Genomic DNA, 23,717 nt, shown 5'->3' on the forward strand with positions numbered 1-23,717 from the left:
GTGCACGCGTGCATGCCCCCTGCCCAGCCGGATTCTGCTTCTGTCCCTGCCACTTCACGCAGAAACCCGCAGGCAGGAAGCAGAGCGAGCATGGCTGACTCCCAGGGAGGGAGGGTCTGTCCTCTTCCTAATCCACAGTGGCTGCCGCTGCGGCCGCCCTCATGTCCCTAGAACCTGGCCTGGGCAAGCTGCACTCCCCTGGGAGGGACGTGTCCTTTGCGTAGCAAGGCTGGACACAGCACTGCAGGGCCAGGCCCCGGCTGCCGCGGGCTCTGCAATCCTGGCAGAGCGGCAAAGAGGTGAAATGTAGCCCGGAGCGGGGCGTCCCAGTTCTCCTGTGCCTCAGCCAGCTTCCTCCTCTGGCTGCGTCTGAATAAACTCAAAAGAAAACTGGGCAAGTGGCTTGCCGCTCCCCGTGGAGCTGAACAAAGTGAGCTCTTCTGTGTGACCCTCCGGATGGATGGCTTGGCCCAGAGTCACCCAGCGGGGGAGAAGGAGAGGTGTGACACCCCAGGTCCCAGACTGTGGCGGAGATGTGGCCTGACGCAGAGTTAAACCGGGGGGGGGGGGGGGTGTAGGCCAATCTCTAAATCTCCCTCTCGGTAACCCAGGGCTCTTCTCGCTGAGTGATACGGGGTTTCCATTGAAAGTGTCGTCAGCGCAAGTGGGAGACGCTCTCACAAGGGGCACGTGTTACAGTCAAGCTATCAGGGCATAGATTTTTGAAGTCAGAAGACCTGGAATGGAACGTCTCAGCTCCATAATTCACTTACCAATTGTGCAAGTGCAGACAGTTTACTACATCGCTCTGATTCTGTTTACTCATCCAGGAGTATGTGTGGATACGAGGCATATGCAGGCAGGTGTAAAAGCTGTTACAAACCAAATACGCCTGCTAAGCCTCGCCACGGCTAACAGATGCTGCTTCCTTACGAAGTGCAAGGGCACCTCAACACGTTCATGGGACGTGGCGCCGAAAGGTGCACTGGTTGAACATCCCTTCTGCGGATGACTCTTAAGTGAAGCAAGCGACTGCCGACCCCAGTCCCTGCTGGGAGACTGAGGCGTAGGGTGCAGAAATGCCTCCTTTCCTCACTGTGGAAACCACGAGGACCTGGATGCGACCATGGGAAGTTCTGTTGTCTTAAACCAAGTTACAATGTAAGATCCATTGATAAATTTATTTATTTATTTTTTTTTTTTTGGACAGGCAGAGTGGACAGTGAAAGAGAGAGAAAGGTCTTCCTTTTGCCGTTGGTTCACCCTCTAATGGCCACCGCGCTGATCCGATGGCAGGAGCCAGGTATTTATCCTGGTCTCCTCCCATGGGGTGCAGGGCCCAAGCACTTGGGCCATCCTCCACTGCACTCCCGGGCCACAGCAGAGAGCTGGCCTGGAAGAGGGGCAACCGGGACAGAATCCGGCGCCCCAACCGGGACTAGAACCCGGTGTGCCGGCGCAGCAAGGCGGAGGATTAGCCTAGTGAGCCGCAGCGCTAGCCCATTGATAAATTTAAATACACACACACACTTGAAAGGCAGAGTTACAGAGAGAGACAGAGAGAGAGGTCTTCCATCTGCTGGTTCAGTCCCCAATTGGCCATAACGGCCGGAGCTGCGCCGATCTGAAACCAGGAGCCAGGAGCCAGGAGCCAAGAGCTTCCTCCGGGTCTTCCACACAGGTGCAGGGGCCCAAGGACTTGGGTCGTCTTCTACTGCGGGTGGCAGCTTTACCCACTACACCACAGCACCAGCCCCGATAATTTTTTTTAAATATATCTATCCATTTGAGAGGTGGCGGAGGGTGTCTTCCATCTGCTGGTTCACTCCCCGACTGGCCACAACGGCCGGAGCTGTGCCAGTCTGAAACCAGGAGCTTCTTGCAGGTCTCCCACGTGGGTGCTTGCTCCCAAGTGGGAGCAGCTGGGACTTGCACTGGCACCCACGTGGGATGCTGGCACTGCGGATGGCAGCTTTACCCGCTATGCCACAGCATCAGCCCCACATCCGTCAGTAAATTCTGATCCATTGATTTGGGTTCCGTGACTGCTTCAAAGTAAAGCTGTACATAAAGGATGGAGTTATGAGGCCACGGAATACAGTGATTGCCTCTCAGTTATGATCTGTCCTGCTTTGCCTTTTCACAAAATAAGTTTTCCAGGGGCCCGCACTGTGGCGTAGCAGGTAAAGCTGCCGCCTGCAGTGCCAGCACCTCATGTGGGCACTGGTTTGTGTCCTGGCTGCTCCACTTCTGACCCAGCTCTGTGCTATGGCCTGGGAAAGCAGTGGAGGGTGGCCCAGATCCTTGGGCAACTACATCCACGTAGGAGACTCACAACAGACTCCTGGCTCCTGGCTTCGGATCAGCACAGCTCCAGCTGCTGCAGCTGATTGGGGAGTGAACCAGCAGATAGAAGACCTCTCTCTCTCTTTCTCTGCCTCTCCTTTTCTCTCTGTGTAACTCTGACTTTCAAATAAATAAATAATCTTTTGGGAAAAAAATATGTTTTCCAGGTCTTCAGGTATTCTACGATAGTTTTTTGTAGTTGTTTGTTTTAAGAGAGCGAGCAGGAGCAAATGTGTGACATATTCAGGTCTCCACAATCAGAACCCTCCTCCAGTGCCTCTTAGGTAGAGAGATCTCAGGTTCAGTTTGGGTCATCAGACCTGGGAACAAAACCCACATTCAAACATAACCCAAGAAGAAAAGTAGTTACACAGCATAGCAGCACGGCTGGCAGCACGGCTCCGCTCCCCGCCTTTCCCCACGCCCGCTTCTCCATGGCGCTTGGCCCCTGTGACGTGGCCTTGGCAGCTGCCTTGGGCTCTCACTTCTCTCTCGTCCATCAGCGGGGCTAGGAGAGGAAGGACAGCCTTGAGCTGTAGTTCCACGTTCCCGACAGTGAGATCCGCGAAATCTTGTTAAAATAACTGTTTCCAACAGAACCATGAGGTGACGTATGGTAGGCTGAATAGCGGCCCCCAGAGATGTCCACCTGCTGATTCCCGGAACCCGAGAAGGTGTCCTGTTACAGCAGGAGCGACTTTGCAAGTGGGATCGAGTTAAGGGGCTGGAGACGAGCCTGGCTTCTCCGTGGGGGCCGAGCTGCAAGTGGCCTTCCCTGAGGAGACAGCAGGTGTGACTCCCAAGGAGACGGTGATGCGGTGGCAGGAGCAGAGAGCAGGGCGCTGTGCTCTGAGGATGGAGGACGGGGACGCAGGCATGCGGCACAGGTGGCCTCTGGCAGTGGAGAAGAGAGGTTCTTGCCAAGCAGCACCTTGACGGTGGCCCAGGGAAGCTGACTGCTCACTGCTGGCCTGCAGAACTAGGAGAGTGAATTTCTGTTGTTGTGAGCCACCGGTCTGGGTGTGGTTTGTTTCAGCAGCAGTAGGAAACTAGTGCAAGGGTACAGAGTCATCCTTTGGAGACCGTGGATTGGCTCAGGGCAGCCCCGTGAGCCCAGTGCCGCTGTCTCCTGAGACCTCATCACATCCAAATGTAGTGACCCTGGGTGACCTGGGAGTGTGGCTGGGGTGGGCAGGGTGTGGCTGCTGGCTGCCTCTCCGCTCAGAGAGCGCGCACGTGGAAGTCGTCTCGGCAGGCGGCAAAGAGAGAAGTCTTGTTCAGAGTGTGGATTTCTCCAGCAGCTGCCTCTATGAGCAGCACATGAGAGGCTCTGCAGAGACAAAGGAAAGCTATGGAGAGGCAGAGGCCCCAGTGAGGGCTGGCCCCATCCCGAGCAGAGCGTCTCCTGCCACTGTGGTGCTGGCAGCTTCGCTTTGTCCTGCAGGCGATGGGGTGCCTGGGCCTCACTCAGAAGATGTAAGCAGGACAGGTGTTTGGCTCAGTGATTCAGCTGCTGCGTGGGATGCCTGCTTCTGACCCGGCTTTCTGCTGATGCAGACCCTGGGGGCAGCAGGTGACGGCTCCAGTGGTCGGGTCCCCGCCACTCACATGGGAGACCCAGGTGGAGTCCCCAGCTCCTGGTTTCATCCTAGCCCAGCCCTGGCTGTTGCAGGCATTTGGAGACTAGATCAGCAGATGGAAGATTCTCTCTCCCTTTCAAATTGAAAAGTGATAAAAAGTTTTAAGTAAATGCAACGTTGATGAACGTGGTGATCTCAGCAGTTCATACGTGGTCCCACCAGGGAGTGTGGACGGGGAGGAAAACACGGGAGAACGGTAAGAGAGCCCGGGGACAGGGTCACAGAGGGGCTCAGGAGAGGGGGCGTCCTCTCCACATCCACTCGTTCCTGACTGTCAGCTCATTAAAAGCAGCTCCTGAAGCCTTCACATCTGGTGTCTTCCCTGACAAGGACAGAGCTTAGAGGTGACTCCTTTCTGTCTGCCGCCTGTCAGCCAGCAGCCTTGGCACCCTGACTCCTCCGGGGAGGTGCGCTCAGCCTGACGGCTTCATTTAGCCCTCAGTGGCCGGCGAGCTCGAGACAAGACTTGTGTCTATGGCGTCTTTGTCTGCGACTCCCTGCCAACCCCGTCTTTCAGTCCGGGAGCAGGGGTGCAAGCCGTGATGGGCATCCCGCCTCCAGGATGTGAATGTAATCGCTGCACATTGCCAAGTTCCATAAAGTATTTCTGGGCAGGCTGCAAAAAACCTGCATGTGGATTTCCACTGGATTTTCATGATTCCAAGAGGAGTGGTATTGATTTTACAGAGGATCAGATGCCACTTCCCACTGCACACGTGTGCTCTTCTTCAGCAGGGGTTGTTAGTGTTCCCCACACACAAAGAAAAAATAAACGCATGGTATAACTGTCAGTTTCATGATTTTAATATTGTAGCTCTGCAAAATGTCACCGAGAGAAAACAGGTGAAGGCCCTGTGCTGCTTTTTCCTGTTTAAGATTCCTTTATTTATTCAAAAGGCAGAGTTACAGAGAGAGGTCTTCCATCTGCTGATTGACTCCCAAATGGCTGCAATGGCCAGGGCTTGGCCAGAATGAAGCCAGGAGCTTCCTCCAGGTCTCCCATGTTGGTGCAGGGGCCCCAGCACTTGGGCCATCCTCTGCGGCTTTCTCAGGTGCATTCACAGAGAGCTGGATTGGAAGCGGAGCAGCTGGAACCACAGGCAGCGGTTTAACCCACGCTGCCACAGCACCGGCCCCTGCACTGCTTTTGGCAACTTGCTATAACTGTGTGTGTGTTCTTCTATTCACCCTCTCATTCACTTCACTTTGGGAGAGTCGGACGGAGATCTCTCCCGTCCTGTGGTTCACAGCCCTAAGGCCCACAGTGGCCCCAGCTGGAGCCAGATCTGGGAGGTGGAAACTCAGGCCAGGTCTCCCTGACCTGAGCCACCACCACTGACCCCATAGGCCCACATTAGCAGGAAGCTGGAGTCGGGGGCGAGAGCCGGCATTCAAACCCAAGCACTGTGCTATGAGACGCAGGCCTCTTACCCAGCATCTTAGCCGCTAGGCTAAGTGCCTGTGGCCCATGAACGTATGTTCATTTCAACATTAAAAGCAAAGGTTAAAATGGTGAATTTTAAGGTACATAATGTATGTTTTGCTACATTCTCTGAAAAAAACTTGATATAGATCATCAGAAATATGCATACTATAAATTCAAGCCAGATATGAAATTTTAAGTTGTGAAATATATTTTAAAAAGAAAAACAAAACAGGCAAAATTAATTCTACTAATATATTTTCTTTAACTCAGTGTACAAGGTACTTCCAAAAGTTCATGGAAAAATAGTTTGAAAAGTATGTTTCTTTTGGTACAGAAACTAATTTGAAATCCATACAGAGGCCGGCACTGTGGTGTAATGGATAAAGCCGCCACCTGCAGTGCCAGCATCCCATATGGGCGCCAGTTTGAGTCCTGGCTGCTCCACTTTCGATCCAGCTCTCTGCTGTGGCCTGGGAAAGCAGTGGAAGATGGCCCAAGTCCTTGGGGCCCTGCACCCGTGTGGGAGACCTGGAAGAAGCTCCTGGCTCCTGGCTTCAGATCGGTGGAGCTCTGACCATTGTGGCCAACTGGGGAGTGAACCAGTGGATACAAGACCTCTCTCTCCGCCTCTGCCTCTCTGTAACTCTGCCTCTCAAATAAATAAATAAATAAATATTTTAAAAAATAAAAAGAAAACAATCCATGCATAGTTTTCGCACAATACACATTTTACATATATTATAAAAAATCATGTTTTAACCAAAAAATGCTTTGCACTTCAAAAAGCCTGTCGTCCTTTTAATTGCACTTTCCTCACACATTTTGATATAGCTTTGTATTAAAATATTATTACTTCAACAAGTAATCAGTGTATGAAACATTAATAAAATAGTTGGCATTCAATTTTCTTACTAAATCTTTGAAACTGTCTCACTCTGCAATGGCTGCATTGACAAGGCTGGGTCAGGCCGAAGCCAGCAGCTTCATCTGGGTCTGCCACATATGTTGCAGGGTCCCAAGCCCTTGGGCCGTCCTCCACTGCCTTCCCCAGTGTGTTAGCGGGGAGCTGGATCAGAGGTGGGACAGCCGGGATTCAGATCGGCGCCCATGTGAGATAATGGCATTGCAGCCAACGGCTTAACCCACTGAGCCACACGCCTGCCCCCCCAAGCACAGCTTCTGGTTCTGCCTTTCAGTATCGAGTGTCATTTCCTTGGGACTGTGACCGTGACTCAGGTTCTGCTGTTTATCGGCTCCGGAAGTCATGAATCTCTTACGGTGACAAGATCTCCAGTAATGCTGTCCCCAGATCTGGAAGCCCACAAGACCAAGATCTGACAGAGTCACACAGAGCAGTGCGGGCGACCATGCTGTGTACCGCCTGACCAAGCAGGGCGCTGTCAGGCAGCCCCGCAGTACCAGGTAAAATACAGTCAGCCCTCAAGACTCCAAAAGCAAACTGTAAATGTCAGGAGCAGTGGGCGCGCTGACTCAGGGTTTGCGGCTTCTCCGCTGTGGGTGCTCAGCTTGTCTTCTCAACGGCATTTGTTTAAAGCACATTTTAAATCATAGCCAGTTTAAGTTGACCTTGGAAAAAAATGTGTCCGTGGAGGGCTGAAACAGCAGGAGGCAGCCGGATTGTCCCTGGGAGTGACCCGGAGCAGGTGATAAACGTTCCGTCAGAAACTCACCCTGATCCAGGCACACGTCCCAGGGCTCTGCCCGAGCGGTTGCATCACCCCGTAGCTATTCAGAGTGTGGCCAGGATTCAGGCCCTGCTGCGTGGCTTTGGTAACCTGAAGTAGTGCACTCAGGAGCTGATGTGCAACAGGGGCCTGGCGGCGCCCGCCCTGCAGAGTGGCTGTGTGCAGGGGCCTGGTGGGTAAGCAGGACTTCTTCCTGCAGAGGGGACTCGAGACTCGGCATGCGGACTGCTGCCAGCTGCCCATAACGTCAGTCTCCGTGGAGGCCCCAGTTCCTGAGATCCATTAAAACAGTTTCGTTTTCTTTACTCCCATGGACTGCGGGAATGCGCGAGAAAGAGGCCATCACATGGCAGGCTACTTTTTTTTTTTTTTTAACTGAACTCCAGACACGCAGGAAAACACAACAGGATGTCCCAGAAAGCTGAGGACGAGTGTCAGGCTTGGGACAACTGTGTAATTCCTCGTCCAGCTGGGACACTGGGAAGTGACAGAGGCCTCCATTAATAAGCTCACTGGGGCAGTAGGTGTGAATGGGCTGCATGGAGATGCTAATTAGACTTCACACTCTTGCATCTGGTTTCTCTCTTGCCTGTACAGGCAAGGCTGAGACACAGCAATTTATGAACAGTGGCAGGCGATTTGAGGAAGGGGGATGAACTTCTTCATCACTCTACCACCTGCCTCCACGTCAGGACCACCCAGTATCTAAAGGTCAGGAGTCGTGGGCGGAGTGCAGAGGGAGTGCCTGTGGCTAGAGGGGGCACCAGAAGGTTCCCCCGTGGCTGCTGCCAGTGAGCCTTCTTCCCTGCTAGTGCATTTCGTTGGTGACGGAACTTTCAGGGACCAGCTTGGCCCTGCAGGCATTCCCATTGGGTAAATGGGCAGGATGAAAGCTAGCAGCAGTAGCTCTTGTGTGTACACACTTTGATAAAGAAGGCTGCCGGGTTCTGGAAGGAGGAAGGGGTCCCATGCACTGAGTCACATTGGGAGGAACCCTATGTGATTGATGTTCCTAACTTTGGGTTTCGTAACACTGCTTGTTACTACCAAGACTGACAGAAGTTATAGGTAAACTCATGCATCCCTATTGCAGACTGCTGCTTTGAAAAATTAAGATAGGCCGGCACCGCAGCACACTTGGCTAATCCTCCACCTGCGACGCCAGTACTCCCGGTTCTAGTCCCGGTTGGGGCGCCGGATTCTGTCCCGGTGGCTCCTCTTCCAGTCCAGCTCTCTGCTGTGGCCCGGGAAGGCAGTGGAGGATGGCCCAAGTGCTTGGGCCCTGCACCCGAATGGGAGACCTGGAGGAAGCACCTGGCTCCTGTCTTCGGATTGGTGCAGCACGATGGGAATGAACCAATGGAGGAAGACCTTTCTCTCTGTCTCTCTCTCACTGTCTAACTCTGCTGTCAAAAAAAAGAAAAAGGAAAATTAGGATAGGTATTTAGCCTAGCAGTTAAGATGCCCATACCAGCCCATGTTAGAGTACCTGGCTTTGGTTCCAGGCTCTAGCTCCTGACTCCAGGTTCCTGCAGGTGCACCCCAGGGAGGGAGCAGGTGATGATCAAGTGAGTGGGTTTCTGCCACCCACATTGGGAGACCTGGATTGAATTCCTGGCTCCTAGCTTTGGCCCCAGCCAGGAGCCATTGTGGACACTTAGGGAATTCACTAGCAGATAGGAGCTTTGCCTTCTCTCTCTCCCTCGCTTTCTGTCTCTCTCTGCCAGTTAGCTACTAACTGATATCAAAGACATAGAGAACTGAATATTGATTACTAGAGCTTAGGAAAGGTGTGGGGGAGGGAGGGTTAGAGAAAGGCCAGTCAGTGGGTACAGGGTTGCCGTTGGATAGGAGGAATAACTTCTAATATTCTGTAGCAAAATAGGGTACTACCCACTGACCACAATTAATAGAATAGTTCAGAATAAATGATAGGGTTTTGAATGTTTTCAATACAACAGTGACTGGCTAAAAAAGATTATTTGTCAAATAAGACTACTTTTGGGGCCGGTGCTGTAGCGCAGTGGGTTAACGCCCTGGCCTGAAGCGCTGGCATCCCATATGGGCGCCAGTTCTAGTCCCAGCTGCTCTTCTTCCAACCCAGCTCTCTGCTGTGGCCTGGGAAAGCAGTAGAAGATGGCCCAAGTCCTTGGGCCCCTGCACCTGTGTGGGAGACCTGGAAGAAGCTCCTGGCTCCTGGCTTTGGATTGGCGCAGCTCCAGCCCTTGCAGCCATCTGGGGAGTGAACCATCAGACCAAAGACCTCTCTCTCTCTGCCTCTCCTCTCTCTGTGTAACTCTGACTTTCAAATAAATAAACAAATCTTTTTTTAAAAAAGACTACTTTTATCAAAATTTATACTTCCTCCTAATTTTTATTTCATTGGTTTTTAAATTTTATTTTAACCATCCATGTGAGGTAATTGTAGCCCTCTCTATGGGGTACAGTGTGACATTTCACTACAAGTATGATCTATAGTGATCAAGGTAATTGGCATTATCATCTGTCATCTCAGATGTATACCACTTCTCCATGTTGTATGGACCTCACAGAAACCAGAATCACGAACCAAACAAACTTCTTTTCTTTATAAAGTACCAAGCCTCTGGCATTTTGTTACAACAAACCAAACAATTAAGAACCTCACCCTCTGCAGTACAGGTGATTGGGAGCTGGCAGCTCAGCGTAGGGATCTGATGGCAGGCCACGAAGTAGAATCCCACCACCAGAGTATCATTCATCATCAGAGTATCAGCATCAGAGTATCATTCATCATCAGAGTATCGTTCATCATCAGAGTATCAGCATCAGAGATATGAGCCTCAGAGTATCATTCATCATCAGAGTATCGTTCACCATCAGAGTATCAGCATTGGAGTATCATTCATCATCAGAGATACCAGCATCAGAGTATCATTCATGATCAGAGTATCGTTCATCATCAGAGTATCAGCACTGGAGTATCATTCATCATCAGAGATATCAGCATCAGAGTATCATTCATGATCAGAGTATCGTTCATCATCAGAGTATCAGCACTGGAGTATCATTCATCATCAGAGATACCAGCATCAGAGTATCATTCATGATCAGAGTATCGTTCATCATCAGAGTATCAGCACTGGAGTATCATTCATCATCAGAGATATCAGCATCAGAGTATCATTCATGATCAATGTCAGCATCATCGGAGCATCATAGGAAACTGCAGCATCTTTAAAACCTGGTGTACCACAAGGCCCTCAAAGGCACACCATAAATACTGTGGAAGGGCCAGGGTTACTTGTCAACTTGGAGAAAACACTTTTACACTAAAATAAGCAAAAGCAGATTACAGAGCAGGATACCCCACCCCACGAGCCTTCCAAAGACCCATTGGGTGCATAGGCTTCAGAACATTTTTGGACCAAAACAAACCTGATCTTTTAATTCCATTTTCTTTGAACTTTCTGACATCTCAAAACTGCTCTAACATTTTCCTTTACAAAATTTTCTTTCATCTTTTAATTCACTTGAATAAACCTGAAAGACATTTTGTTAAGCCTTTGTAAACATCCTATCAGGATTTGTATTATCATTGTGTTAAACGTAAATTAAATTGTTAACACGGACATTTTTATATGATTCCATCTTTCCATGAACATGGTATGTCTCTCAGTGTATTAAAATTTGTTTTGTATTTCTAAGTTAGAAAAAAAAACTTTCTAACTTTCTCCCTAAAGAGCACATGTTTCATAACAAAGGTTATATCAAGGAGGATTTTTTCATTGTTGTGATTACTTAATCTTTTCTCAATCTCAGTGAGATCCGCTGAGAAGACATCCCTAATGTGTGAAATAGAAGTATGTGTCCATCAGAGCAAGTAGATAACTTCCAGAAATATAAATTCAAGGAGGAGCAGATGAAGTTTGCCTATAAATGGATAATAATGATAGCTTTCTTGTGTTATTGTGAGCATTAAGATAACAGACACTTAGAACAGTGCTTGGCGCACAGTATATGCTCATTAAGCTGTCACTGTTACTCCAGTCGGCATAAATGGTGTCATTTTGATGTCAGAAGTGAGGTTTGTCTGTGTCCCGTCAGGGTGGTTTTCCCAGCCTCCAAAAGAGAAGAGAGCAGTGCCAGTCCAGCTCTGTGCCCAGACCCCCATGTCTCTCCCGTGACCTCCCAGGGTCCGGGCACCTCGTTCTCATACTGGCTGGAAGCGTGAGGGGGCATTGCTGGCTTCTCTGTCTCCAGAGCAGAGACGGGAAGAGGGCAAGCTCAGCAGTGAGCCCTCAGGTGCACCCCAAAGGCCACGTCCAGCCCCAGGTGACAGTCTCAGGCATTGCTGGTGCCGCCCTCCACAGTGGGAGTTAATTAATATAGAATCATGGCTTTTACAGCCGGCGAGGGGGGCCCTTGCTTGAGATCAGAGACAGGTTAGGAGCCCACCCCACTCCTCACCTCCCACTGCCCTGGTTGACTGAACCCAGCTCCACTGACTCAGGCAGATGGAGACGGCACTTGGCTGCACAGCTGACCCCAGGTTGCTTGCGAAGGGTGGGCAGTGAAGGCCTGACTCACTGGCCTCAGGCACCCTCCTCCCCAGCAGGCTATTTGTGTAATGAGTCCTAGAACTCATTAAGTGTTTCTGGGCCATCCAGTCGTTGCATCTACTTGGAGTTGAGTAATCTGTGTGTTTTTCTAATAGACTCTATTGCCAGCACGTGAACTTCACAGCGTGCAAGTGCAGTCAGCGTTAATGACCGGTTTCTGCAGGTGACGGGGCTGGTGTGGCTGTGTCAGTCGGTTTGGGATTCTGGGGGGGTTGTAAACTGAAACTTAATTGCACGGGCTCGCTTCCACTGAGCAGACCCTCTCGCCTGCAGCTGCTCGTCCCTAGTGCTGCAGCAGCGATCCTGGCCGCCCGCCTGACTTGGGCCGACACATTTCACAGGCCCAAGTAAATGCGGCAGAATCGCTACACAACATCGGCTGCCTCGACTCCGAATCCCTGTCTCCTCCCTGTGCAAACTGAGTATTTCTCTTACATCTTCTGCAGCTGCTCGGGTCAGTCCCTTGCAGCCCTGAATTATGGCCTTAACCCCTCTGCTGGGCCAAGTTTAGGTCAGGTGGTTTTGCTTGACAGCAAACATCCTTAGAGCAGTGGATGGTTCCACAGCTGGTTTGTTGACAGTTCCACATTTCCCCTAGCAGCTCGCCCCCAGGCTCTCCACGACCACTTGTGGAGCTGGGTTTTAGACTCAGCAGACCTCAGGCCTTGTACCTGTTGAGTGTTCTGCTCCAGTTATCAAGTATTGATGGAGCACGGCCTGTGTGCCTGGGCCTGTCCTGAGCTGTGCTGTGAAGGTGGCCGAGTCCGGTCAGCTGGACCTCCTCCAATCACTCTGCGATACTCACGCAGGGGAGCAGGGGCAGGCTTCCTTGTGGACAGCGTAGGGGCTTGTGGGGGTCATGCGAGTGGTCCCATTCCTTGTCAAAAGTGTCCGAGAGAGAGAGAGCGAGCGAGCATGCACCAGCCTTCTATAGAGGGGTCCAGGGAATCTTCAACCACTGGCCCAATGTGTGGGGAGGCTTCTGCATGGTGGACATGGAGTGAGCCTTTCTCCACCTAGTCTGGTAACAGCCTGAGAGGGTCAGGACACAGGAGGGTGGGTGAGCCTCGAGGGAGGACCATGAGGGTCTGTCAAAGGGTTCTGGACAGATAGGACCTCTTCACACCCACCCTTAACAGCTTAGCTTTATCAAGACCTGAGTTGCATTCCATTTTTACTCAAAGTCCATAAAATTTTTACCCATGAACAAATGTTTAATTTTTATTTGACAGGTAGAGTTATAGACAGTGAGAGAGAGAGACAGAGACAAAGAAAGGTCTTCCTTCCGTTGGTTCACCTCCCAAATGGCCACTACAGCTGGCGCTGCACCGGCCTGAAGCCGGGAGCCAGGTGCCTTCTCCTGGTCTCCCATGGGGTGCAGGGCCCAAGCACCTGGGCCATCCTCCACTGCCTTCCCAGGCCACATCAGAGAGCTGGCCTGGAAGAGGAGCAACTGGGACCAGAACCCAGCACCCATTTGGAATGCCGGCACCGCAGGTAGAGGACCAACCAAGTGAGCCACGGCACCGGCCACCCATGAACAAATTTTTAAAAAATCCATCTCATGCCTCTGGACTGTAAAATTTAGTTTGTTTTGATTGCCAGTTTCCTAAAGTTCTGACTTACCCTAGTCCTTCACACTGTCGATTTTCCCTGGAGTTTTTTCTTACACGGCGCTGGTTGTAAGGTGGTCACCCCTGCACACACACAGCTCAGTGGCTTGGAGTATATGACTTCCCCTCCGGGGTTCCAGATGCGCTGTTAACTTGCCACGGAGGTGTCTGCTGGGAAGACAGCAGCGGGCAGTGCGCAGGGGAGCTCTGTGTCCCTTTTTAACCAGTGTGTAGAGAACCACACAGCACCTGCTGTGGGAAGGGGCTTGTTCCCTGGCCTGAGGAATGCGCACTGACGCCTTCACAGGGTCCACCAGAGGGGGCAGCTGGACCAACAAGGGAGGCAGGCGCTTCATAAAGTGGCTTTGCCAGATCCTGCAGGAACCATAGAAGCAGCTCACCAGTGGAGAGTGGCTGTGTAGGCCAGCAGTTAAGTCAGCCATCGGGGTTCCCGGGCTCCGGATTCCTGCTAACGCAGACCCTGGAGGAAGCCGTGATGGCTCAGGTCGCTGGACTCCTGCCACCCACACAGGGGCCTGGATTGAACATCCAGCCTCTGAGTCCAGCCCCAGGCATTTGAGCACTCGGGGAGTGGACCAGCAGATGAGAGTATTCTCTTTCTCTCAGCCCCTCAAATAAAGGTCGCGGGGTTTTTCTTTTTTTTTCTTTCTTTTTTTCCATTTATTTTAATTTTTAATTAGTTTTTAACAGATTCACTGTGATTTGTAGATACAATTCTAAAAACATATTTCCTTTCTCTCTGTCTCTCCCACTTTTTTTTATTTTTTGTTTTTGAGATAATATACTTTAAATTTACCTTACAATAAAAAGGCTTGAACTTCACTGAAAAAGAAGTTTAACAAAAAAAAAAGACCCTAGTTTAATGGAATATAGACAATGACCATAAACAAGTATTCAATGGAGAATTGGCCATTTTACCCACATATAATAAATTTTAAAGTAATTACAAGTCATTAAAATTATAATAACATAGCTTTCTTAACCACTGGCTTGACAAAAGTGTGAAACAGAGTTTCACAAAATTATATTTGCTGCAGTACTGGTACAGACATTTCTTTTTTCTTTTTTTTTTTTTTTAATTTTAGCTCCCACATATAAGGAAGAATATGCAGTATTTGTCATTCTGGGTTTGGCTTATTTCACTCGCATAATGTTCTCCAGTTGTGTCCATTTTGCTGCAAATGGTAGAATTTCATTATTTTTTCTCTTTTTTTTAGTGTTAAAGACTGAATATTTGTTATCAAAATTAAAACATGGAATTTCATTAATTTTATAGCTGAATAATATTCCATTGTGTGTTTATATATACGCCATATTTTCTTTATTCATCTGATGATGGACACCTTGGTTGGTTCCAAATTTTGGCTGTTGTGAACAGTGCTGCTATAAACATGGTGGTGCAGGTATTTCTTTGATACATTGTGTTCAAGTCTTTTGGCTTTGTACCCAGTAGTGGGATCTAGGTCATATGGCAAGACTGTAGTTTTTAAAGAAATCTCTACGCTGTTTTCCACAGTGGCTGCACTAATTTCCATTCCCACCAGCAGTGTATGAGGGCCCCCCTTTCCCCACATCCTCGCCATCATCTTTCACTCTGTGTTTGGGATTTTAGCCATTCTGACAGGGGAGAGGTGATATCTCGTGGTGATTATGATTTGTGTTTCCCTGATGGCTAGCAATCTTGATCTTTTCATTTATTTGATGGCCATTTGTATTTCTTCTTTTGAGAACTGTTGATGTCCTTTGCCATTTCTCGACTGGATTGGTTGTTTTTGTTGTTAAGTTTTTTACTGGAACAGAATAGAGAGCCCAGAAATTAATTCATGTGCATGCACTCAACTGATTCTTGGCAGAAATGCTCAGACCATACCGTGGAATAAGGATAATGTCTTCAACAAACGGTGTTGGCAAAACTGGATATACATATGTAGAAGAGTGAAGTTAGATTCGTACATCTCACCGTATACAAAAATCAGCTCAAGATGGATCACAGACCTAAATTTAAGACCTGAGACTGAAATTCCTGGAGAAAACATAGGGGAAACATTCCAAGACATTGGTGTAGACCCCCAAAGCACAGGCAACAAAAGCAAGACTAAATATGGGACTGTATCAAACTCAGAAGACTTGCATGGCTAAGGAAATGATCAGTAGCACCAGGAGACATCCAACAGAATGGGAAAGAAATGTTCAAATCACCTATCTATCCAACAAAGGATTAATATCCCAAATATATCAGCAACTCAAATGAAGCTTTTTTTACATAATAATTTTTTAAAGTATTACCCGTTTAGTAATTCCACTTGTAGAAACCTTTTTAACAAATGTAAGATCAGGTTGATAAAAGCTAAATATTTAAGAGTAGTAATCTCAGCGTGTAACTGGGAACAACAAACAAACAAAAAATAAAAACAAGGTAAACAGCTGGCAGTAAGGTGTCCAGGACTGACATGGTGACCCGTGGTCATCGGGAGCTCAGCTTCCTCTTGTCGGGTCGCCGTCACGGTGCTCAGGGTCTGCTGGCATTCCAGGCGGAAAAGCAGAGGTGGGGGAAGCCCTGGGGCACACCCTTTAAAGATCTTTCCTCTATGTTCCTCCCGTGATGTCAGCCACCACTGCACTGGCTGCCTCTGGCTGCAAGGGTGGTCGGGCAGTGTAGGTTTCTGATATACACATCGACACCCCCCCCCGCCCCCCCAGTAAGGAGAAAGGAGAAATGGACACCCAGCCAACCACAACTCTCTCCTGTGGTCATCTCAGACTGCAGTAACGTAGGCTCAGAGGTTTTGCAGGGACTGCCACCGTGCCACAGTGACACACAAAGAAATCAGCATGGGGTGGAGAATAGTAGAGGAGCAGCATTTTGGAAAAAAGCGCCGGCGAGCGATCCAGAGATACACGGTTCAAATCTTTCCTCATCGGGGGACTGGCTTTCCTGGGCCTCCATTCCTCACCAGCAAAGCCGGGAAGTGGGAGTCAGAGCGTGTGTGGGCCTTGATGCTGTTCTGGATCCAGCTGCCATCAGCAGCCCCTCTGGCCCACTCCCTCGACACCGCCTGGCGCCGCCTCCGTCCAAGCCAGCAGCATCTGTCACCTGCGTGCTCTCTGGGCCCTCCTCTGGGACACTCCTGTTCGCCCTGAGATAGAGGGATCTTCTGTAGCCCATCTGAGTCTCTCAGTCCTGTCTGTGTGCCCCCCCCCCATTTCCCTGAGATGACTGGCATCAGCGACCCTACCCTACCTCTCATTCCTTCTCTGTCCCCCCTACCCCCAGCCCTCCCGCATCCACACTCACAGCCCATTGTGGTCCTAGGATCGCCACAAGTCCAAAGCCGTGGTGCCACCATACGCTGTCACACGCACCCGCTGTCATAGGTGCCTGTCCCTGTCTCTGCACAGGGCTTCTCTTCCCCTCTCCCCAGCTCCACGTTTTGGGCCACTGAGCTTGGATTTCTCCGAGACCTCGCTCCTGGCCATCTCCCTGTGGCGGGCGCGTCTTCTGTTTCCTGTGGTCCTGCGCACCGCCCTCTTTGCTAAGCATTTTGCAGGTCGTAGTGGACTCAGCTTATTGCTTCTCTGTCCCCATTCGTGTGGGCAGGAATCGCATCATCTGTCTCCTTGGGCGCAGTGCGGTATGGGAGGTGCTCACCGCCTGCCCGCTGAATGGCGCAGGGCCCCTCCAGGGCTTCTAGGTCTTGCATTCCACAGAGCCCAGTTCACCTGTGCTTCAGGCAAAAGCCTCTCACTCGGAAGGAAGAGCCCTGTCTGTCTGCCCATGCTCACTGCACAGCATCTGCCCCCAGCTCCGTGCACCGCCCGCTACTGGCCTGGGGGTGGTAGGCAGGTAAACAAGGAAGGGAAGACCTCTGTCAGCTTTGCTGAGGGCTCCACGATTATTGGAGCAGCAAGGCAACTTGAAAAATCACCTGAGTGTCCAGGCCTCCCCTTTTACAGAAAAGGGTGCGTAGCCCAGAGGAAGTGGACAGCGTCAGCCAGCCAGGGGCAGAGCCAGGGCTGCAGCACAGGTGTCCCGGCTCCCACATCCAGGGCCCCTCCAGGGCACCGTCTTCTCTCCCAGTGTCCGAAGCAGATCACACAGGCCAAGCCGGGGCTATTGAGAGAGCGCGTGGCCGTCCCGAGAGGCGGCCTAGATGGATCCTGGAGACGCGGACAATGCCCGCAGTCACAGGGGCTGAGAGCTGGAAGGCGCCCAGCTGGCCCAGCCCCTGTCTGGCATGTGAACTCCCTCTGCGTCCTGGCTTTAGGACAGAACCTAACAGCTTCCCAGGCAGTCCACCCCGTCATAGGACAGCAGCTCTGCGGAAGGGTTCTCCCTACGCCTGCTCGTGGCCTCTTGCTGCGGGAGCCTTGCCAGTGTGGTGGTAAACTCGTCAGGCACTGGCGAACCGTGTGGTTGTGGTCCCTTCTGAAGAGGTTCCCTGGGGAGCCCTCCATGAGCGAAACAAGCTCCCGGGTAAACCGACCCGTCTCAGCATCTGCGTTTGATCTGGTGTAATTATGGGGACGTCACCCCCAAAATAATGAAATAGTGTCGCTCCCCCTCTTCGTGGAGGAACGACACAGGACCCTGCGCTGTTCTTTCGTCTGCTCGGCCCTCCCCGGGTTTGCTGCTGGTTCTTCCCGGGTTGGCTACTATCCCTTCCACCTCCGTGGAAGGGCAGTTCCCCCTGGCCACATTCCCCACTTCCGCAGGGGAGCGGCACACCGCTGGCCGGCTTTCTCGGGGGCTGCACGGGTTCCCTTAGATGTTCCCCATAGATGTTCCTGGTGCATGCCGTCTCTCTCCTCCTTTAAAGTCCTCCTCCGCCAATCCCAACTCGGCTGCCCACACGCCGAGTACGCTGCTCTCCAATCAGGAGCAAGTCCTACAGTTTATTGGTTGAACTGGAGGCAGCTGTGCGGAAGCTGTTTACTTCTCTCCCATCGCCATATTGTGGGAGAGCAGATGCATAGAATAAGTCTTAATTCCAGTAACTCAGTCTAGTCCGGTTTGCTCCCCACAAAATAGCAATTCTTAGTTGAAGCGGCTGTACCCGGCCCTCCCATGGCTTTGTCTAGCATCAGCGCCGCTGAGCTCTCTGTGTCCCTCAGGGGTGTCTCTGTGCAGGTGCAGCCCAAGACCGAGCAGACGGCATGGGAAGCAGAAGCCCCAGAACCCCACCATGTAGCACAGCCGCTGTCTCCCCTTGTCCAGGGCCTGCCTTTTAAAACAGAGCCGGCGCCGCAGGAGGGCAAGTGCCTGAGGATCTGGGTTAGAGCGTCAAGGAATGTCCCCTCGTGGACTGAAAGAGCATTGTCCCAAGTCGCCCAGAGAAGGTGGCCAACTGCTACTGAAATCCAGATGGATCTCCTGAGGCTCAGCCCTTTTTTTCCCCCGCAGTTCTTTGTGTTCATGAAGAAGAATCTCTCAGAAAACGCTTTAGAGGAAAACTCTGGCCGAGACCCTGTGTTCCCGAGAAAAGACCTGCTGTAACCCCAGCGTATGACTCCAGCATCCTTCTGAGACTAGTGGGGGGAAATACTGCCTCTAACAGACGCTTGATTAAAAAGGCCATTTACAAGAGAAAAGGCCAGGGGCAGCCTGCAGCATCCACGTCCCATATGGGCACCAGTTCATGTCCCGGCTGCTCCACTTCTGATCCAGCTCTCTGCTGTGGCCTGGGAAAGCAGTAGAAGATGGCCCAAGTGCTTGGGCCCCTGCACCCTCATGGGAGACCTGGATGGAGTCCAGACTCCTGGTTCCAGCCCTGGCTGTTGCAGCCGTTTGGGAAGTGAACCAGTAGATGGAAGATGGATCTCCCCCCGCCCCCTCCCAGAGCTCTTCCTTTCAAATAAATAAATAAATCTTTTTTTAAAAAAAGAGACAGGTCAGGGAGTAGGCTCTAACCCAGTGCTAAAGACACCTCTTGGGACACTGCCTCCCACATCAGAGTGCCTAATGCTCGGTACATGGTTCTAGCTTCTCGCTGCGGCTTCTGCCAGTGCAGACTCTGGAAGGCAGTGCTGGCAGCTTGTGCTTGGCTTCCAGCCACGCATGTGGGAGACCTGGATTGAGATCCCAGCTCCATGCTTTGGCCCAGCCCTGGCAAGCATTTGGGAAGAGAAACAGTGGATGGGAACTTGCTCAGTCTCTGTCTCTGTCTCTGCCTCTCGGATATATTATTGCCACAGAAGGTAAAGGGCAGGGAAGCCATGCACATGGGCGACTGTCGTCAATCTCCCAAGGAGCGGGTGGCCAAGTACCATTGACGTTGTCCCTAAGGCACTGCCTTCTCTGCCTTGGTGTGGACGAGGCATGTTTCTGCTCAGGCTGCATGCCTTTCATGATGGGAGAGACAGATCACAGGCCGCACATCCTGCTGCGTGAGGAGCTGCTGTGTCCACGTCTGGATGGCTCTGCCTCCACGGAGCCCAGAACCTACGGGGTGGTCTTACCCAGCTCAGGACAGCCCCAGGCCGTGGCACAGTGCTCCTTCAGAGAGGAGGTGTGGTGTGTGGCTCTCTCGTTTCCCAGTAAGGGCAGTGGGGGCGGATAGTGCAGGGATCCAGCGAAGGCCCCTGGTACAGCTTTGTCTCACAGCACAGTTTCCAGAAGGGAACACCCAGTGATGGCAGACTCTGTGCTTTCAGGGCCAGCACAGCACTGTGGGGCACAGCAGCTTAAGCCACCGCCTAGGACGCCGGCACCCCTTATGTGTACCGGTTCCTGTTCCAGCTGCTCTACTTCCTATCCACCTTCCTGCCAACACACGTGAGAAAGCAGCAAAAGGTGGCCCTTGGGCCCCTGCCACCCACGTGGAAGACCCAGATGGAGTTTTAGCCTCCTGGCTTTGGTGGCCTGGCCTGGCCTGGCCCTAGCCTTTGTAACCATTTGGGGAGTGAACCAGCAGATGGAAGATCGAGATCTCTCTCTCTCTCTCTCTCTCTCTCTCTTTCTCAACTATGCCTTTCAAATAAATAAATAAATCTTTTTAAAAAAGGAAATGCTCTTTCACAGCTGACCCAGTCCTACCGTTCTTGACCTGTGTCTTCTCTTTGCCTACAGGTCCACATTGGTCAACTGTATTCGACAGACAAGCTGGTCATTGAGAACCAAGAGAAGCCCAGGCCCTAGGAAGCCGACTCAGCCTCCAGCAGCAGCCGCGGACCAGTTTCAGCCTCCATTCTGTGTTTGGCACGGGGCTTCCAGCACCACCTGAACATAGCCTCTCGCCCTAGCTGCCCCGTGGGAGCGGGTAAACTGAGTCACGTCTCCATTGTGTTGCAGCCTCCATGAGAAAGGAGGGCTGTCCCTCGTCGGTGCAGGTGTTGGGACGAGGATCCGGAGCTCACGCACAATGACGCAGCGCGTTCCTCCGTCTCCCTCCTCCCCACCCCTGCCCTGTCGCTCATCAGCGTTGGTGTAGAGTTTGCTGACTTGGCTCCTTGCCCCTTGCCAATAAACAGGATCATCTTCCCAGCCTTTCACACCACAGAAACCCATGACAGTAAAGGTACTTTGTTATTTCCTGATGACAGCAGGGCCTGCAGGGGGCTGTGGGGAGGGCGACCCCCAGGGAGGGCTCAGCGCCAAGCCCGGGATCCTTTGTGAGGCTGAGAGTTGGGGGGCTGTGGGGAGTAGGGCAGGGCTGAAGGGATATGGGGTGCAGCAACAGAGCGGGCGGCGTGTGGACGCACACCCAGCAGCCTGGCCTCTCAGAGCATGGTGTGAAGAGCGGTCGCTCCCTGCACCTGTGTGTCGGGATGAGTCTGACAGCCCTCAGGGCGCCCCAGGCACCTGGCAGACAGACCTCTCTGGGCTTTGGAAGGCCCTCCAGGGTTTGCCAAGTGTAGCCAGTTGGGCACCTGTGCTGCTGCAGCCCATGTGTGACAGGCACTAAAGACAGCCTGTGGGCGCCTCTTTCCTTCTCAATGCAAGAAGAGTGTGGTAAGTGATGGACTTGACCTCTGGGGAGGGGGTTGTCTGGGCCCCCAGGCTATGCCAGAGTGATTTCTTGCTCCCCTTCATTCAGGATTCGTGCGCTGGGGTTTGGAGATCCAGGAGAGAATCCAGCACGGCTGGGCAGGGTCACCAGCTCAGCCTTGCCCCGACTCCCCCTCATTTCCCTTCTCACTGTCAGATGAGCCAGGCCTACCCCTGTCACCCTCACCTCCACGCTCAGAGCCGTCTGCCCTTCTCTTCCCTGAGTGCATCTTAGTACGGTGGTGCCTTTAGAAGCGGTGATGTGTATAGCCATCCTGATTGGCAAAACAAATGGAGGGCGTGTGTTCGGCTGGGTGGTAACCCCCCCATGCCCCATAGCAAGATACCTGTCAACACCTGGCTCTCGCTGCAGCTTCCGACTCAGGCTTTCTGCTAATGCAGACCCGGGAGGCAGCAGTGATGGGCACTGCCACCCATGTGGGAGACCTGGATTGAGTCCCAGTCCCAGTCCCAGCCATCACGGGCACTTGGAGAGTGAAACAGTGGAGGGAAGCGCGTCTCTCCTCCCCCTCTCTCCTGTCTATCTCTCTGCTAAAATTAAAATGTCAGGTTGCAAGCGGGATTCCAGCAGACCCTCCTCGCCCTTCCCCCCGTCAAGTTTCACATCCCAGCGGCAGTCAGCCAAGCAAGCGGACCTTGTTCTGTGGACATCTAAGCAGGCATTCACCAGCAGGTTGCTTTTGTGTTAATTCAACCACATGACTGACTTTGAACATGCCCTTAGTGCAGAGCAAATGTTTGTAACTCCGATAAAATTAGCTGCACTTGGGCCCTGCAGAGGGAGGCAAGTGACAATTCTAGGACTGAAAAGGCTGCAACAGGAGTCGTGATCCTGCCTCACACCGCAGGCACAGGTCTGGCCGGCAGAGCCTGGCGCCAGGTGTTGGCCAACTGCGAGGAGCCAGGCCGGCTTCTAGAGCTGAGGATCAGGTGGCCGGCCCAAGGGGGCAGTCCCTGGTGTTGCTGCCCCAGGGTCCCCCACCTGCTGATGGGATTGGCGGGAGCTGCGCCGTCTGTCTCAGGTGGCCCCACAAAGCTCCGGTGGAGGCACGTTAGAAGGCGGGCTTTGCACTGAAGGCCAGGATCCCTGTGCAGTGTCAGAAGCTGACAGCTGACAAGTACTGAAGTCCCCACTGAGAAGGAGACCTGACCCTGCTGTCAATCACCTGGAACAGGGGGGCTCTTGGGACTCTGATGCCCAGCCCTAGGAAGGAGAGAGAGGCTGGCCTCTGGCCAGTACATTACAAGGTCTGCATGTCCAGGGCTGCATCCTCAGGCGAGCACAGGAGAGGAGGAACTCCAGGAGATGTCCTTCCTGGGGGTGAACTTCAGGGCTGTGGTCTGCCCGCGCTCGTGTCTGCTGTAGCATTAGAAGGTTAACAGCACTGGATCCGGGTCAGCTTGCACGGGGGTCAAATCCAAGCTCAGTTGCTAGCTCGCTGACCACATTACGTAACCTGTCTTAGTCTCAGTCTCGTCCTCTATAAGTGAGGGGTAGTATGGTAACTGATATCTGTCTCACAGAGTTAGGCTAGAGTCTCTAAAGGGAGCCAAGAAATACTGCCCTTGTTCCAAACCCAGATTTTGTACCTTTTAGAAGTAAATATGAAGAGCAGTAGAAACAGAAGGTCATCTTGATAATTAGCATTGGCTATGGTGATAAAGCAACTACTTCTCTCTCTGCAACTCTGCCTTTCAAATAAATAAATCTTTAAAAAAAAAAAAAATGGGCAAAAGAAGACCCCATTGTGACAGTGAGCTAATCACTGCCTGAGACGCCAGCAACACACATGGGAGAACTTGTTACAGACCCAGCTGCTCCACTTCCGATCCAGCTCCCTGCTGTGGCCTCGGAAAGCAGAGGATGGCCCAAGTGCTAGAGCTCCTGCACCCATGTGGATGACCCGGAAGGAGTTCCAGGCTCCTGGCTTTGGCCCGACTCAGTCCCAGCCCCAGCTGCTGCAGCCATGTGGGGAGTGAACCAACAGGTGGATTTCTCTCTCTCTCTCTCTCTCTCTCTCTTTCCCTCTTTCCCTCTCTCTCCTGTTCAAATAAATGTATACAGATTTTTTTTTAAAATATGGCAGATATTTTTGAAGAAGCTGTTTTATGGCAATGCAATGGTTACAGCAAGTTCATAGGAGAGAAAATAATATTATCTTGGTGCAAAAATTTCAGAAATCACACATAGTTTTCCTAATGCGCATTTTCCATGAACTTTCTGAACAGCCATCATGTAAATCAGGTTAGCACATGTATATTGTACAGTTTACGGCATAGCAGTTTGCATAATGTGCAAGCCCACCATGTGAACAAAAAAGAACATGGCATATTAAGAACTGGTTGGGGCAGGTGCTGT

General features: G+C 51.7%; 1 protein-coding gene across 2 annotated transcripts in view; it reads left to right on the forward strand.

The window, feature by feature from the left end:
* LYRM4 (LYR motif containing 4) overlaps positions 1-20,852 on the forward strand; it is a 141,178-nt gene extending 120,326 nt beyond the window's left edge. For both annotated transcript variants that reach the window (XR_016234852.1, XM_002720960.6), the window contains exon 3: positions 20,420-20,852. Coding sequence is in view for 1 of the 2 variants with exons in the window: in XM_002720960.6 (XP_002721006.1) it covers positions 20,420-20,488 (69 nt within the window). In the remaining variant the exon portion in view is untranslated. The remainder of the gene's footprint in view (positions 1-20,419) is intronic.
* The last annotated feature ends 2,865 nt before the right edge of the window (positions 20,853-23,717 follow it).

This window comes from Oryctolagus cuniculus, chromosome 5 (assembly GCF_051225735.1).
Source record: "Oryctolagus cuniculus isolate XC-2025 breed Fujian yellow rabbit chromosome 5, ASM5122573v1, whole genome shotgun sequence".
Taxonomy (NCBI): domain Eukaryota; kingdom Metazoa; phylum Chordata; class Mammalia; order Lagomorpha; family Leporidae; genus Oryctolagus; species Oryctolagus cuniculus.